This window comes from Engraulis encrasicolus, chromosome 13 (assembly GCF_034702125.1).
Source record: "Engraulis encrasicolus isolate BLACKSEA-1 chromosome 13, IST_EnEncr_1.0, whole genome shotgun sequence".
Classification (NCBI taxonomy): Eukaryota; Metazoa; Chordata; class Actinopteri; order Clupeiformes; family Engraulidae; genus Engraulis; species Engraulis encrasicolus.
Window position 1 is genome coordinate 33,357,465 of NC_085869.1, and position 17,675 is coordinate 33,375,139.

The following is a 17,675-nucleotide window of genomic DNA, read 5'->3' on the forward strand; positions in this document are numbered from 1 at the left end:
GGTCTTGAAAGGGCATGAAAGGAAAGAGTCCTATTAGGGTGCCAATTTCAAAGGGTCAAATGATTAAGCAAGTTTGAACTGGTGTCATAGAAACACAAAGTTACATTGAGAAATACTGTATACATGATGCCTAGATATATGACGCAATCATCTATGCTCAGAAGAACTGGAGACAGAAAAGATAAGGCAACTGGGAGAAAGCGGAGAGGGAATGGATGAATGTTGCCTACCTTGATATCCAGATGCATGATGTTGCGGTCGTGGAGATAGCTGAGGCCCTCCAGCAGCTGCCTGATACTAGAGCGGATCTGAGGGAATACATCGAGAAATAAATTCACTCTTCTTACGTCACATCAAATAAACATCACAGGATGTGAATGCTTCTAAATATTCATTGCGAGAGGAAAAATACATTTAAAAAAAACAGAAAAAGGTTAAGACACAAGGCAAGATTAAAAGGTTTTGCAGAGAGTTGATGGTGTTGCGAGCATACGCTCCTTCTATTTTTGAAGAGAAATTCATCACAGTGGCCTGAAAATTGTGCAATAAACTGGCATTGGCAAGAGAGTGAGGTTTTTTTACACTTTGAGCAAGGTTGCCGCCGCCACCACAGTTTACAGGTAAATGGCATGGAGAAGGTCATGGAAGTCTAGTCTACTCACGTCTGACTCCATCACGGCAGATTTCTTAGTCATCCTCTCCAGGAGTTCCTCATGGCACCTGGGACACTTTGTCAAGGGCATCACTCACAGTTACGTCACGGCAGGTAAATGCACTGTGTGCTCGTGTAAATATGGCTCTGCGTGTGTGTGTGTGTGTGTGTGTGTGTGTGTGTGTGTGTGTGTGTGTGTGTGTGTGTGTGTGTGTGTGTGTGTGTGTGTGTGTGTGTGTGTGTGTGTGTGTGTGTGTGTGTGTGTGTTCCATCACAGTTACGTCACGACAGGTAAATGCACTGTGTGCTTGTGGAAATATGTGTGTGTGTGTGTGTGTGTGTGTGTGTGTGTGTGTGTGTGTGTGTGTGTGTGTGTGTGTGTGTGTGTGTGTGTTTGTGTGTGCACAAGCAAGCAAGCAAGCAAGACTCCAGTTGTGGGGAAGAGTGAGTGATTGTGTAAGTGTGTGGTTATGGCTATAACCTTCAGCAGCTTGAAAACAAGCAGAGCAGAGGCTACCTACCGGCCTGAGGAGTCTGAACACTAAGTGGACCTGACAGGGTATTCACAAGGGAGGAGAGGAGAGGAGGGGAGGGGAGATGAGAGAGAAGAGAGGAGAGGAGAGAAGAGGAGGGGAGAGGAGAGGAGAGGAAGAGAGAAGAAAATGAAGAGAAGAACAGAAGAGAGAAGAGAAGAGAAGATAGGAAAAGAGAAGAGAAATTAAGAGAAGATGAGAGAGGAGGAGAGGAGTAGACAGGAGAGAAGAGAAGAGAAGAGAAGAGAAGAGAAGAGAAGAGAGGAGAGAAGAGAAGAGAAGAGAAGAGAAGAGAGGAGAGAAGAGAAGAGAAGAGAAGAGAAGAGAAGAGAAGAGAAGAAGAGAGAGAAGAAGAAGAGAAGAGAAGAGAAGAGAAGAGAAGAGAAGAGAAGAGAAGAGAAGAGAAGAGAAGAGAAGAGAAGAGAAGAGAAGAGAAGAGAAGAGAAGAGAAGACAGGGGAGGAGAGAAGAGAAGAGAAGAGAAGAGAAGACAGGGGAGGAGAGAAGAGAAGAGAAGAGAAGAGAAGAGAAGAGAAGAGAAGAGAAGAGAAGAGAAGAGAAGAGAAGAGAAGAGAGGAGAGTGATGCATGGCTCTTGGCCAGCTGTGGGACTGCGGCAGGTGTGAGATGGGTATCAGACATCACACCCTGACACCGCCGCCACTTACCGCCCACAGACACATGCGGTGAGAAGACAGGGGGGGATTTGCACCCCCAACGACTGTGCCAGCACCAGCCATCACTGAATCCTGACACACTGGCTGGTGATTCTCAACACTCACACACTATTATACAGACTGAAAGAAAGGCGCTGTCTTTGCATCTGGTCCTTTGGCTGCTGGTTTTTAATCATCGGTAATCCTGCCATACTACAGCTCCGATGATGATGTATGATGTGATAGTTGGAATGACAGAGGAAGTTGCACACATTTCTCTTTCACTTGACCACTTTTCTCTCTCTTCATCTCTCTTTCTCCTTGGCATTTTAAAATGGGTTCCCTTCTTCTCTTCTGCCAGTGCCATCTTCCTCTGCCGTACTGTAACTCAGATAAGCTGCATGAGGATCCCATAGAATGGAGGGATGGAAACATTCCCTAATCCAGTGATTGTCAACCTTTTTTTTAAACCAATGCCCCCTTGACCTCATCATAAACCTACAAACGCCCTCTTGACTTTATCATAAGCCTGCCACCACCCCCCCTTTTTAAAAAAAGCAAATAATACTATTGCCCATCATTTGCAACTGAGCAGCACCCCCGCCTTTGTTGAGTATGGGCACCCAGCTGGCTGGAAAGGATGGCAATGATAATGTGATGCTATATTATTTTAGTATATTCATGCACTGAAATATCATACCACTGCTAAATATATTTCCATATAAAATAATGAGGAATATACAATATGTTTGTTGCCAAAACTGTAAAACTTTGCAGCCAGTTAAACAAAAAAAGTAAGTTACCCTGTTGCCTTAAAGTGATACTGTCCCATTTTTGGAAATTGGCTCATATTACATATCTCCTTGAGTTAAATAATTGATGTTTACCTTTCTCCTGTACTTTCAACTGTTCTCTGATTATGGCAGTGCAAATTTTACCTCCAAGCTAGCAGTTAACATTGACTCCTAGGAGACCAGTTAGCCGCCAACTGGTCTCATAGGACTCAATGTTAACTGCTAGCATGGAGGAGAAATTTGCACTGCCATTCTCAGAGAAAGGTAGAAAATACAGCAGGAAGGCAAAACTCAATTATTTAACTCAAGGGGAAGTGTAATATGAGCTTATATCCAAAAATGGGACAGTATCCCTTTAAGTTTGTAAGTCTGTCAGAAAACCTCAAGTTCAGTTGAGTTAACTTACAAACTTAAGGTAGCGGGGCAAATTAACTTTTTATATTTAACTGGCTTGGGGGACCCTGCTGGCTGCAAAGGAAAGGATACATCTCTGTGATGATGATGACGGCCCTCTTGGTCTCGAAGGCGTCGTGGAAGTAAAGGATCCTCTCGTGGTCCAGGTCCGACAGCAGGCTCATCTCGCGCAGGGCTGAGCTCTTCTTCTTGGCGCGAGCCGAGATGAACTTGGCTGCGTATTCCATCTTCCCCGCTTTCTGCATCACCGCCTTCACATAGGAGAAAGCGCCCCTGGAGGACAAGGCAGACACAGACAATTACCTTTTTCCTACTTCTTTTCAATTTCCATGAAAATGAGGACATTACAATGGTGGCAGGTCTTCGGTAAGAGGTCAGATATTAGATCTCTTCATTCTTTTTTTTAGCTATTTGGTATTATACAGCATATATTTCAAGTTGCCTCACGGTGGAAGATAACAGATTAGAAGGACAGTAGGCTACAGTCCAATTTTCATTTCAGTGTGCTGTTTCATGTCGATTGATGCTCATCTGCCTTTTTGTTCTGCCGTTTCATGTTCATCTGCCTTTCAAAATAGATAGTTCATCATGTTATTAACTGTGTGCGCATTTGTATTCCAAGTAAATAATGAAATACTTGTGCCATCGTGTATTGATCATGTTAACAGAAGCTGAACGGTTAAAAAATATTGTATAGGCTCTACAGCCAGTCATATGGTGAGGATTAGAGACAGCAGAGAGGAAGAGAAGAGAGAGAGAGAGAGAGAGAGAGAGAGAGAGAGAGAGAGAGAGAGAGAGAGAGAGAGAGAGAGAGACCGTAATGACGTAATGTTCAGTTACCCATTTTGATGTTGTTTGTAAGCTTTGGCAACACTGACATGAACAGGCATGCCAATAAAGCATATTTGAATTTGAATTTGAATTTGAATTTGAATTTGAATTTGAGAGAGAGAAAGACAGTCAGACTGAAAGAGAGACAGAGTGAGACAGTGAGAGAAAGAGCCTCATGCTGAAAGAGTCAAACTGAGAAAGTCAGACTCAGAGAAACAGAGAAAAACAGAGAGAGGGAGAGAGAGAGAGAGAGAGAGAGAGAGAGAGAGAGAGAGAGAGAGAGAGAGAGAGAGAGAGAGAGAGAGAGAGAGAGAGAGAGAGAGAGAGAGAGAGAGAGAGAGTCAGCAGTGGGGTGTGGGGATTATAATTACAATAGGGGAGAGAAATGACAGCGTGCAGAGCTGAGATATGGGTAAACAGCTATCCAAGTCTGTGGTGGTGGCGAATGCGCTTGTTGTTTTTTTTTCTCCAGCCTGACAAATCACAGGGTTGCCGCATCAGTGCCAAGGTGCTTTGTTGTACACAGTGTCATTATCTGCTTTTAAAAGTTCACCCTGTGACATAAAGCCCATAGGTGTCCCGTGGGTGTTGTGACATACCCACAGTTGCACTGCAGTTATAATTGTCTACGTGGCACTGTAAGCTATTTGACTTTGAGATTCAAATTACTTAAAATAACAGCTGCAACAACGTGTAAAGCTATGTTTCGAACACACAACATAATAATCAGGTTTTATAATTATTGTATAGACATGTAACTACTTGGGCGTGATATCATTCAGTGATAGTTTCCTAAAATGTTTTCAGCTCAGATATGTGTTAGACACATGCATGTTGCTTCTTCAACTGCAGGGCAGAAGAATGTATGCAGGTTCCATCAACAGCATGGAAGCCTACCGGAGTTAAGATCAAAACAATACGAAAAGCTTCATCAGTCATCATCTGAAGAATACTGATGTCCGCATTAATAGACATTTACATATTTTACAGAAAGGAAGCCTGTGTGTGTGTGTGTGTGTGTGTGTGTGTGTGTGTGTGTGTGTGTGTGTGTGTGTGTGTGTGTGTGTGTGTGTGTGTGTGTGTGTGTGTGTGTGTGTTGCTGTCAGTTCAGTAAAGCAGGTATATTATTATACTCCTGACTCACCTCCCGATCTCTTTGTGCACATCATAATAGTCCGTCAGCCGGCGCATCTTCCTCAGGATGGACTGCTCATCCTCCATGACATCCTCGCACTCCTTCTTGGCTGTGGGCCGCAAAAATAAATATAAACATAATCACCAAATCCAATCAGGCCCTCACTTTCAAAATAATTGGAAGGCCCGGCAGAACTGTCATGTCCCTGTCCGCTTCAATTTGGTTGTTTGCGACAAATTACCTATCGCCTCTTCTTAATCTGTGTCATCCTCAGTGGTTTTGGATTTTGGATGTGGTAAATGGCCTGAGGGGTGACTGGGGAAAAGGACTAATAATTATGTCCAGGAGCGGAATCGACGTAGAACCAAAAACAAAAACAACCAAACGTAACAGCAGTTTATTTAGAAAGTGATAAACAGGTTTGATTACTTCCAAAAAATGTAGTTATCCCCGACTTTGAAGAGGAGCCCAGTCTAAGCAAACAATTTGTTTTGGTCTGGAACAGAGTAAGATTGCTGCTCTCACATACAGCAGGTGGTTCCCAAGCTGGGGTTCGCAACCCTTAGGGTGTTCGCAGAGGTACCGAAAGGGGGTCGCGGATAGAAGGGACAAAGTAGCAAAAGTTATCGACAAAAAATGGCTAGGATCAACTGCATTGCGGCCCCTAAGGATCAGTTCCATTGGGTATGATACCAAACCTTTTCAGCGGGGACACCCTTTTGGACGTTTCATGACCCTCCCCCACGTACCATAGCCTTAGCATAGCAATGAATTTCCAGCAGTATTATCGGACATTATTATCGGAACTATGGAAAACTCTGCTTAGTCCTTTGTTTCATTTGTACCTACAGTCGGTGCGTGTGGCACAAAGAAAACAAAGGCACTAAGCAAAATGGCCTCGGGACCTTCCTTCTTTTGATGTGGCTGTACAGTATGATATGTCTCACTTGTGTGAACGGTGAGCTCGGCCTTGCAGGAGATGGAGCCTCCCAGGTTCTTGGCCGTGCAGGTGTAGACCCCGGAGTCGTCCGCACGAGTGTTGAGCACCACCAGCGAACACTCGTTATCGTCGTACACAAACGTGTAGTGACTGCTCTCCGCCAGCAGGACGTCATCCTGTAATGCCCACGCACGCACGCGCACACACACACACACACACACACACACACACACACACACACACACACACACACACACACACACACACACACACACACACACACACACACACACACACACACACACACACACACACACACACACACACACACACACACACACACACACACGATGGTTATCCACTCTGTGTAAATTGTTTTCCATTTCTCTGTTTGCCCTATAACATGACAGCAAGTGGGAGGTAGGGAGATTGCGTTTATCAATTGCATTACTCAATAGAGCTAAAGGTTTAAATTGGCATCCCTTTGTGACCAATGCATAATGGCTGTTTGAGGATGACATAAATAGAAGGAAGGTAAATATCAATTTTTTTAAGCACTGTTAGTCCAACACTTAGAAAGCATGACTTAACACACAGAGGGTTGGTACTGTTCTCTGCGTGTTGAATTAACACTGCATAATTGAGTGTGGATAAGCAAGGCTTCTCTTTCAGTGTTGTTGTGTTGCTTTTAGAGACATGCCTGAGATTGAACAGAGAGGGGTGGGTGGTGGTGTGTGTGTGTGGGGGGGGGGAGTGAAGTACGTGGTTTTGTGGAGAGACGTGGGGGAAATGGAGATGAGGGGGAAAAAACACACCAGGGGAACTCAGCGTGACTCCGCTCTACTGAAACAGCAGATTATATAAGAACATGGAGGGAAAACAAATACTTTGTGTGTGTGTGTGTGTGTGTGTGTGTGTGTGTGTGTGTGTGTGTGTGTGTGTGTGTGTGTGTGTGTGTGTGTGTGTGTGTGTGTGTGTGTGTGTGTGTGTGTGTGTGTGTGTGTGTGTGTGTGTGTGTGTGTGTGTGTGTTGAGTGCTTGATTCAACTCTTATCTTGTGACACAAACACATTCTGGATGGATAAAACACAAGTCTGCTACCTGTTCCACTGATCAAATCAGGAGCATACCAAACATAATGCACTTACTTAGCCTGCCATAGTACTGCTCACTGTGACCCAAATGACACTCATGGATCACGTTAGCACCCATGTAGCTCTGGAAAAAAGCTTTGTTGTTGCCACTGGGGCTCTTTGGTGTTGTTTTTAGCTTCTTTTATGTCTATTTTTATTGCCTTTCCTCAGTTCATCTATTGTTATATCTTTGCGTGTTCACAGCCCTTCCAAGTGTGAACAAAAATGGGGCATAGACAATTAGCCTAACTTAAAAAAGCGACATAAAAATGCTGAATAAATTGTGTTTTTTACAGCTTCTCTCGGTATGTGAAGTGAACAGAATAGAAATGCAATACAGGATTTGGATGATATTACATTTAAGCAAAAGCAAATGAAAATATGCTGTGTATTTTGTTTTTATTAAAAATGCTTGTTATGAAAATAGATTGAGGGCCATACTGTACCTTGAACCAAAGGATGTCTGGGATGGGCTTTCCTTCCACCACCACAGCAAAGCGAGGCGTCTCTCCCACGTTGACGTCCAGGTCCTCCATGATGGTCTCGAACGTCGGCGGAGCTAACAGACAGATCAATAAAACAACCTGAACAGAGCATTCAAATGGCTTTTCCAGACAGGGCATTTCATTAGCAACCGATTTCAAAATAGCCTTCAGCTGAAATTTCGTCATGTACAATCGACATTTTTGTTGTGTGAAATTCATCCTTTGAGCCCTTTGGCTGTCTATTCTGTATAACCTAATCACCTAAAAACAATATGCTGTATGAATACATAAATTACAAATGCTCCAAACGTTCTCACACAGTTCAATCTCTTTGCATGAAGACCATAGTACACAGAAGCCCAGGTTTCAACCGTACACTATTCACCTTTTCTCAGCCCATGGCCTCAGGATGGGAGCATGGCAGCATGGAGAGTAATTTCATTAGCAGTGAAGATCAGATGCGATTGTCTCTCGAGCTGGAGACTGTAACCTCAGGCAGCTCTACAGCTCATCTACAGTATGGTTGCTTCCTTTGTGTGTGCATTCTGGACTTAGCATTGAACACAAGTATATTGACAATGGATTCAGTGTCAATATGTAGTATACTATTGCCAGGAAAAGGCATCCTACGATATCACATCTTCCCTCACACAACAAAAATTGTATTTGTCAATATACTGTATATGGAAAGACTTGTGTGAAAAAGTGTATTGAAGCCGAAATTAAACAACAGAAGTCTAAGGTTAACTGGAGAAACAGACGTCGAAATATACTATAATATATTATGTAGGCCTACTTCATATGGAAGCAGGTAGCACTTAATTAATGGTTTGTTGGACAACTATTAACACATTTAACCACCAGCCCTCACTGTCTCTTCAAGATCTAGAAACAATTTCCCATGCCTTCATAACATCTTGGCCGCATGACTGCAACTCCCTTTACTTTGACCCAGCTATCTCGCCTGCAGTTGGTGCAGAATGTTGCTGCTAGGTTTTTAATGGGCATAAAGAGGCAGGAGCACATCACTCCTGTCCTCTCCTCTCTGCACTAGCTCCCCATCAGTTTTAGAATTCAATTTAAAATACTTATTTTAGTTGCTAAGTCACTTCATGGCCAGGCCCCTATGTACCATGTACATCTCTGACTTTCTTCAGCAGTACTTTGCACCCAGGTCATTCAGATCTGCTGACACAGGTCTCCTCTGTAGGGTCTTTTCCACTGCCGTTTTTCTGGTAGGCCTACAGCTTGACTTGGCCGCCACTTTTTGCTTTTCGATTGGGCACAAACACAGCTCAATCAATCGTAAAGCAAAAAGTTGCGGCACAGTCGCGATGAGTCGAGCTGTAGGCCTACCAGAACACCGGCTTCATGTTGCCCTACCCGGCCCAACCTCAAGCACAAAGGGTGCCGTGATATTGCTGTGGCAGCTTCCTGTCTCTGGAATCATTTACCTACTTTCAAATACAGACTACGACACATCAGGTTTTCGATTACTAGTCCAGCCCTGCTCTGTTTTAGTCAGAGACCATGTGCCTTTCAAAAGTCTACACATCCAGGTTTTTAAACTATCGCAACATGATGCGCTTTAACTTTCAATCTCCCCTCAGAATCTGATGGACTCTCTGTTGTTGTACCCAAGTGGTGGAACGGTCTCCCAGAGGCAGCAAGACTAAGCACATCTCTTGCAGCCTTCAAGAAGCAAGTAAAGACTCTCATCTACTAGACTAATGTTTAAGCTGCTCTAGCCCCAGGCCAGACTCTTGACATGATATGCAGGCTATGTACAGTATGTGTACCGTACAAAAAAAACCACTAACCCTTCTTTGCATCTGCACTTGTTGTTCTATAAATTTCCTGTGCACTTTGTATCTGCTAGTGATACTGGCTATGATTATGTCCTCGTTTGTTAGTCGCTTTGGTTATAAAGCGTCTGCCAAATGCAATGCAATGTAATGTAATAAAAAAGCACTCAAGACTGCAGACGGGGCCTCACCTGCGAGCTCCAGGGAGAAGGTGCACTGGTCGCTGCCGTAGGGGTTGCTGGCCACGCAGGTGAACTGGCCGGCGTCTGTGGCCTTCACCTTCCCCAGCTTCAGGGTGTGCTGATTATCATCGGGCATGGTCATCTCAAACATGCCGGGCCGATTCACAAGAGTGGCCCCTCTCCTGTGAACATCATGGGATTGTGATTGTTATTTTTCCAGACATAGTTACTGATGTTTTGATTGCTATTCTAGACACTTCACCCTGCAAAACCTGCAAAAAAAACGCCTGCTGAATGCCTAAGCCCTTTTTGGGAAAAGGTGCCCTCAGCATGATAATGTGTATCATGTCTTGTGTATTCTGTATTTATGTATGTATGCTACTAGACTGGGATTAATAAATGTTACTCTACTCTTAGTACTCTACCTTTTCCAGGCCACCGTGGCGTTGACGTGGTTGAGCGTGATGCTGATGCTGACTGGTTGGTTCTCCACGGCGTACACCACGTCTGGCTTGTCTGTGATGACGGGGATCTCCTGGAGATAGGGACCTGTGGAGGGCAGAGATAGCAAGCCAAGATAAGCTCTCCCATTTTACATTACAATAGGATACACTTCCATGCGCATTCCCCACTACAACTTCCATGAGACTTCCGAGGTGGTAATGAATGAAGGATTAATGCAGATTTCCTGGATTGCCAAGGCACATCTCTCTCAAACTTCAATAATCAAGTAAAGACTCTTTCCTGACTATTTACTGCACTAATGCTTCAGCTAACCCAGTCCCGGGCTAGACACTATTGTGTATGTTAGTGTGCATGCTAATGCATAACACTACTTTGCATCAGCACTTATTGTTCTGTACAGTATATTTCCTGCGTATTTTGTATCGGCAAGTGTTGTTGGCTATGATTATGTCCTCAATTGTAAGTTGCATTGGTTAAGAAGCATCTGCCAAATATGTAATATATTGTAATCTTGCAAGGAGCAATCAGGTTGCAGTCAAGAAGGCATGATACAACCCAACTCCTACTGCACTGCACATAGCAGCACTTTTGTTCTTCTTTTCCTCTCTTCTTTTATTTTTGACATTGTCTTATTCTCTTTCACACACAGACTGGTTTTCTACTTTTGGCCTGGTACCGTTTCCATATCTCTCCATCACTCATGGTCCATGAGTTCCAAGTCTAGAAGTTGACCAAGGTCTACATTTGATTTTTCTCTTTCTCTTTCTCTCTCTCTCTCTCTCTCTCTCTCTCTCTCTCTCTCTCTGACACACACACCATCATCCATATCTCACCTCTGTCTACGAGCTGCACAGGGTCTGTGGCGGCGGAGGGCTTGCTGAAGCACTTGCTGGTGATGGAGAGCACTCTGAAGGCGTAGCGCACGCCCTTGGTCAGCTGGCTCACCGTGTAGCTGGTCTCCTTCAGGCAGGAGGCCACGATGGTCCACTGGATGGAGCCCAGGGCCTGCTGCTGCACAGCGTACATCAGCGTGCTGGGGTCTGCAGTCACAAGCAAAGAACGGTAGCAGTGAAATTCTAGCCAATTTCAACATACAGTACAATTACCGTACGTCAAGGGTAGCATGAGAAATATTTTTGGTTTCACTGCCAATAGTTGGTACCACCCACAAATTTCACTGTTTGCCTCAGACTGATTATAGACTAGGCCTATACATTACATCATGCCATACGTAGTCTGGCTTGTCAGATTAGCAGTGTGCTTATGTCAAACTTAATTGTGACAATGTAACTTGAACTGCCGTGTAAAGCCACTGGATGGAGTCTAGCGCCTGCTGCATGGCACACTTCAACGATTTTGCCTCAAGATGATTTAGAATGGCCGTCTATGGGCATGTCCATATCTGATCTTAAAACCACCCTAAACATTTATCTTCAAGAATGTGCCACTCACTAAGTCAAGTTTTGTAGCGAAACATAGCTTTTGTTGCGTTTTAGCATTTTGAAAATATGTGGGGTTTTTTTTTTCTTTCATTCACAAAATGGCAAATAAAAAAAAATACACAAGCCATATTATGCTTTCAAACTTTTTAGGGAATACCACTGAACACCCCTATCCAAATGTATTAGGTTCATTATGTCTAACTGTCTAACTTAAACACCAGCAACATCAGCTGATTTTAAAGCACGCTTCTCATCACCATCACAGTGACCATCTGATGAAGACGGAAGTAACACCTTCGAAACATGTCAGGTAAAAGATAAAAACTCTTAAATGTCTTTAGGCAAAAGAAAAACCCCTAGCCAAATAACCGAGACTGCTGCAGCAAACATCAAAAAATTGGTGAGGACCACTGTACTTTATTGCAGACAATTCAGAAAGAGGCTAAATGTGCACTAATATGTTACTTAAGACTCTTTCAGTATCACAACAATGTTGTTATTATGTAGTTAAGCTGCTTAACTACATAATAATTGAGCCTTTCCAACAAACAGTGAATAGGATCACCAGCGATCCCCTCTGCATGAAAGAGCTATACACCTTGAGTGGCAACCATTGGTTCCATCCACAACCTTCAGTTTTGCCTATGGACTGACCCTACAGTAGACTGTACATGTCATATCATAGTCTGGCTTGTCAGGCTAGCAGTGTGTTGATGTCAAACCAAATTGTGACAATGACACACTGGTGTCGACCCCCCTGAAGCCATTTCACCTGGGCTTTTATTATATTATATTTTCAGGGGCAACAACAACGACGACAACAGTTCTTGGCAGCATGTCAAAAAGACATCAAAACAGGAACGATAACATTTTACAACAGGGAGCGTCAGCACAGCAGTTTATCTTGACCTGTTTGAAGCCAGTTTTGAGGAGCCCGTAAAACTACGGTTGAAAAGCAATTAAGAAGATCAGATCAAAGTCATTGGCTATCTTATGGTGCCCCTAACTTTTTTTTCTCTAGAGCAGAAGAACAAGGACCAAGAGGATTAAACTGCCTGCCAAAAGCGGGCATTAAAAATGACCCTGTACGGCTATAGCAATTTGTATCTTTTCCAAAATGTGCAAGATATTATATTGCCACAGTGAGTGAAGAATGATGGATAGCCATACCGATGGAGGGATCCAGCCTCTTTGGTTTCTTCCACTTCAAGGTGATGGTCTTGCCAGTGATGGATTCCACCATCGGAGCACCATCAGGAGGGTCAGGAATAATGTCTGAAAAACAAGAAAGACAGGAAAAAAAAAGAAAGACAGAAAGGAAGGCAGAAAGGAAGACATAAACAAACAACCAAACAAACACAAAAAAGAAACAAAGAAAGTAGTGGGAATAAATACTGTATAGCTTCATCCGTTAGATATCGAGCATCAGCGTCACCTCTGGCAGGGCATGTACTCAATTTAATTAATTGAAACTTGATTCACTTACATTATTTTAATTAAATTCATTCAATTTTTTTTTAGAAGATTAACATTTTATCCACTCATGTTGTGTTCCTTTCATAGACCTCAAAGAAATATGCTTCACCTTTTCTTCAAGGTAGTGGTGAGGATGATGCTACTATCTGTATATGGCTCTATGGAGCGCCACTCACCTGTCACGTACAGATGGGCATAGCAGGTGGCTTTGCCCACCTTGTTGGAGATGACACTTTTGTAGACGCCACCGTGGGCATGGCACACCGAGCGGATCACCAGGCTGTGAATGTCCCTGACTGTGGAGGGGGAGAGAGGGTGGTGTTAGGAGGGGTGGGGGAAGTGGGAGATTGGGAAAAGAGGGAGAGGGGAGTGGGGAGTGGGGAGAGGAGAGAGAAAGGCGAGAGACGGGATGGTGGGATGACGGAGGTGTCGGAGATGAGGAGAAGGGAGAGGGGAGAGGGGAGGGGGAAGAGGTAGTGACAGGATGGATGAGGCAGGAGATGGAGAGAGGAGAGAGGGAAGAGAGGGGGAGAGCGGGAACAACACATGGGGTGACATGCAAGTGTGAGTCAGTCATGAGTGTGGGTAGTGGAAGCATAAATAACATGTCGTGTCCCAGCACTTCAGTGACATGCTTGTTTCCGCAGAGAGCCTAGTAAAGACCACGACGGGTCTGTGTAAGCCGTAAAAGACCCATAGATCATTAGGGGCAGAACAACACGCTATATTTCAGCAGTAGCAGCAGTTGATATGTCTCAATACCAGCCAGAACCAATAGGCTGAAGGACAGCTTCTTCCTCAAAATCTGTCACAATTCTCACACATACTTGCACTAAGGATTATGTTCCTCTAACAATGACTGTCAACCTCATAGGGAGGCTTAAAATCTCAATATACTGTGTATAATGACAATAAATTACAATTTGTATTGTATTGTATTATATTCTAAAATATTCTACTGTACAGTACCTTGCGTAAACGACTGCACTACAATAAATCAATAAATTACAATTTGTATTGTATTGTATTGTATTGTATTGTATTCTAAAATGTTCTATTCTACAGTACCTAGCATTAGCGACTGAACTACCCAGTCAGAGATTCTTTAAGTATATAGAGATATGCCACCATAATAGGTTGCTATGGGCACCTAACATGACCAGGTTCCGGTCTGCCTAAAGGGGCGTGTCATAATGCTCCTAGCATTGAATAGAACAGTCCTTAGGTCTGCCTAGGTCTGCCTAAAGGGGGATCCCCCCCCCCTCCCCCTTGCAATAATAGAACCCGGAAACAATGGGCCAATGGAACCTCTCTCTCTCTACTCTCTCTGACCCAGTGCTTCTTTAGTCACAGTATTACTAACATTGTGTCATCTTCCGGTCCTCTGTACTAGCGATCTTGATGCCGTTGTGGAACCAGCAGATGGTGGGGTACGGGAGCCCGGCCACTTTGCACTTGAGAACCGCCTCCTTCCCCTCGATGACGTCCAGGTCGTACAGCGGCTTGACGAAGTCGGGCATGGTGAAGCGCTCCACCTCGTTCTCCGGCACCTCCGGCTCCTCGGGAATGGACGGCATCTTCTCCAGCTTTGCCCTGTTGGAGAGCAAAACAAGAAGCTCGATTAAAAACCCTTCTCATGCAGAGCCACTGTTATATATACGCTTATTGTTAGCAAAATGGTAATGATCACGTGTTAATCTGTGATTAGGACCGTCTGTAATGTCATAGCTGTGTTGCTATAATGCAACTGGGCAGCCGTGGTCTTAGTGTAATGGTCTTAAGATCAAATCCCACCCTTACCTCTCCCTACAACTCCAGCCATGGCTGAAGTGATCATGAGCAAGGCACCTATCCCCACATTGCCCCCGGAACTATACCCAATACCCTGTAAATAACTGTTAATCGCTTTGGATAAAAGCGTCCGTTACTGTAATTGTAATGTAATGTAGTGGACTGTTAGTGAACAATACAACTAGCATCATGACCATTGAAGACATTGCCCCTGCTATACATTTGCTGTTACCAGAATGTCAATGACAAGTCATTAAGGATTGCTATAGACTCCATGACATATTGAAGTAGTGTAGTAGCATGGTAGTCAAGTCTTTTCACTAACTGCTACAGCGTTTAGCCAGGGGAATAGAGTGCATGAAGAGGCTATAACCCTTTTCATACAGAGCGGGAACATAGAGAATAACATACAGTACATAAAAAAACTCATATTTGTGAAGGGATGACAGGCTGAGGTTTCTAGACATGATCTCAGCTCAAAAAAGAATAAAGCACTAGCAAAAGTGAGTGTGTGACGTGAACTGTACATCGTTTCGTTCAAGCTCACATTTGCGAGGAGATGGCAGGCCGGGGCTCCTGCACGTAGAGCTCAGCCGAGCACTCGATGACGCCGTGGGTGTTGCGGGCCACCACCGTGTAGAGCCCCTCCTCCTCCGTGCAGACGTGGGAGATGACCAACGAGTGGCGCCCCCCTTCCTTCAGGATGCGGATGTCCTCGTTCTCCTCCAGAAGATGGTCTGCCAAGGACACAGCGGAAAATAAAACACCGTAAGTAACCAACCGAATGGCGTCACTCAACAATGCTCAATACGTCACAACATCTGCGTGCCCTATTCCCTATGACTATATACAGTACCACTTGTTTTTTGGGCCTAAACTCTTGCGGACTTTATGCCTCTTACATTTCTATTTATCTCTTTACTTCCTTCAACTCCTCCATTCCATTTTTCTTTCATTTTATTCCTTTATTATTATTTACTTATTTTTTCTGTTTGTCTTGTTTTCTCTATCTGATTTCTTCTGTTTTTATCTATCTTTTCTGCCTCACTCCATTATTTTTTATTTTTAACATTGTTGTTTATCTATCTGTTAAGCATGTTGAGCTGCATGCCTTGTATGCAATTGTGCTATAGAAATAGTTATTATCAATGTCTTCTGTGACTAAAAATAAAAAAGCAACTTAAAAAAATACATTGTGTCATACAAACGACTAAACATACATAAATCCCGACTAAGGTGCATCACACAGGACAAGTTAGCACATCACAATGTCATATGTTGTTTATGAAAATAAATAATAAACACTGAATTGAACTGTGTCACTCAAGACACTTAACACATCACAGTGTTAAAGTGATACTGTCCCATTTTTGGAAATAAGCTCATACTACACCTCCTCTTGAGTTAGATAATAGGGTTTTACCGTTCTCCTGAACTTTCAACCTTTTTCTGGTTATGGCAGTGCAGGTTTTACCTCCAAGCTAGCAGTTAACATTGAGTCCTATGAGACCAGTTAGCAGCCAGCTGGTCTCATAGGACACAGTGTTAACTGCTAGCATGGAGGTAAAAATTGCACTGCCATTCTCAGAGAGCGGTTGAAAGTACAGGATAAAGGTAAAACTCAATTATTTAACTCAAGGGGAGGTGTAATATGAGCTTATTTCAAAAAATGGGACAGTATCACTTTAAGGGTTATAGTGAAAGAATAAAAAAAGAAATCCCCAATTGCATTGCGCCACTCAAGAGACTTGCAAGAAATCATGATGTCATACATGTTGAAGGCTTGAAAGCTGTTGAAAGCTCTCGCGTCTTGCGTCACTCAAGACACTTTAACACATCACAGTCTTGCTCCAGAGTGACCTCCACAGAGAGTCATGTCAGAGGGTTCGAGTGTTGTGTGACGCAAGTGTGTCCCTAGGAGTTACATAGCAGGTACACTCAGGGCTGGACTGTCAGGGACCAAAAACCACTGGGGCATTTTCAGTTCAAAATGGATCCTCACACTCACACGTACATAGTCCTTTTCACACTATATCCCGTTCTACTCTGTTCGCTGTCAATACACGTAATGAGGATGGACCAATGGGCAGCCCACTCGAAATTGTGGTACAGTCCCTAAGAAAGAAACAGACAAGCAATTAAAAAAAGAAACAACAGCGTAGGCCCCTGGGGACTGTCGGCCCACCGGGAAAAGGTCCTGTATGCCAGTCAGGCCAGAGGGGCCGAGCGCTGTGTGACTTCAGTGAGTCCCCAGGGGGAGTTACTGTACGTTACGTAGTTGGTCACTGTCACTTGTCGAAATGGTTCCAGACGATGGGGTGTGCGGGTGGGGGTTGACCTTAGTAAGTTTGTAAAGCTCCCGAGAGAGTCAGGTAGGATGGGTGGTGCGTTGTGTGACTTTTAGGGAGTGTCCTAGGGGAGATACTGCACGTATTGTAGGTGGCCACCGTCACTTACCGAAATGGCTCCAGACGACGGTGGGCGGGGGCGTGCCGCTGACCTTGCAGTCGAAGCGGGCGTTGCGGCCCTCGATGACCTCCAGCACGTCCGGCTTGCGGGTGAAGAGCGGCTCGATGGAGGGAATGACCTGGAGCCTGGCGCTGGAGGTCAGCTCCTCTGAGGAAAGAAAGACAGACAGGCATTAGACAGTCAGTAGACACTTAGACAGGCATTGGGAGGATTGGGGGAAGAGGGAGAGAGTGGGTGAGAGGAGGGGAGAGAGAGAGAGAGAGAGAGAGAGAGAGAGAGAGACAGAGAGAGAGAGAGAGGGATGTCAAGACTTAAGATTAGCGCCGACAACAGGTTACATAAGCTCTGCCTTGTGGTAGGGCAGAGTGACACCATCAAAAGGTTGATGGATCAATTCAATCCAACACTTAGAGAGTGGCAGTCAGATGGTCAATCCAAGGTCAGTCCTAACACCCGTTAACAAGACTGTCAACTT

General features: G+C 44.2%; 1 protein-coding gene across 1 annotated transcript in view; it reads right to left on the reverse strand.

Annotated features, from left to right (window-relative positions):
• spegb (striated muscle enriched protein kinase b) overlaps window positions 1–17,675 on the reverse strand; it is a 111,648-nt gene that overhangs the window by 23,899 nt on the left and 70,074 nt on the right. Inside the window, exons 12-25 of the mRNA XM_063213764.1 lie at window positions 17,189–17,347; window positions 15,279–15,468; window positions 14,304–14,533; window positions 13,117–13,236; window positions 12,635–12,739; window positions 10,856–11,062; window positions 9,983–10,106; window positions 9,567–9,739; window positions 7,532–7,644; window positions 5,961–6,129; window positions 5,023–5,122; window positions 3,120–3,320; window positions 663–720; window positions 231–308 (exon numbers count right to left, since the gene is read on the reverse strand). Coding sequence (XP_063069834.1) covers window positions 231–308; window positions 663–720; window positions 3,120–3,320; window positions 5,023–5,122; window positions 5,961–6,129; window positions 7,532–7,644; window positions 9,567–9,739; window positions 9,983–10,106; window positions 10,856–11,062; window positions 12,635–12,739; window positions 13,117–13,236; window positions 14,304–14,533; window positions 15,279–15,468; window positions 17,189–17,347 — 2,027 coding nt within the window. The remainder of the gene's footprint in view (window positions 1–230; window positions 309–662; window positions 721–3,119; window positions 3,321–5,022; window positions 5,123–5,960; window positions 6,130–7,531; window positions 7,645–9,566; window positions 9,740–9,982; window positions 10,107–10,855; window positions 11,063–12,634; window positions 12,740–13,116; window positions 13,237–14,303; window positions 14,534–15,278; window positions 15,469–17,188; window positions 17,348–17,675) is intronic.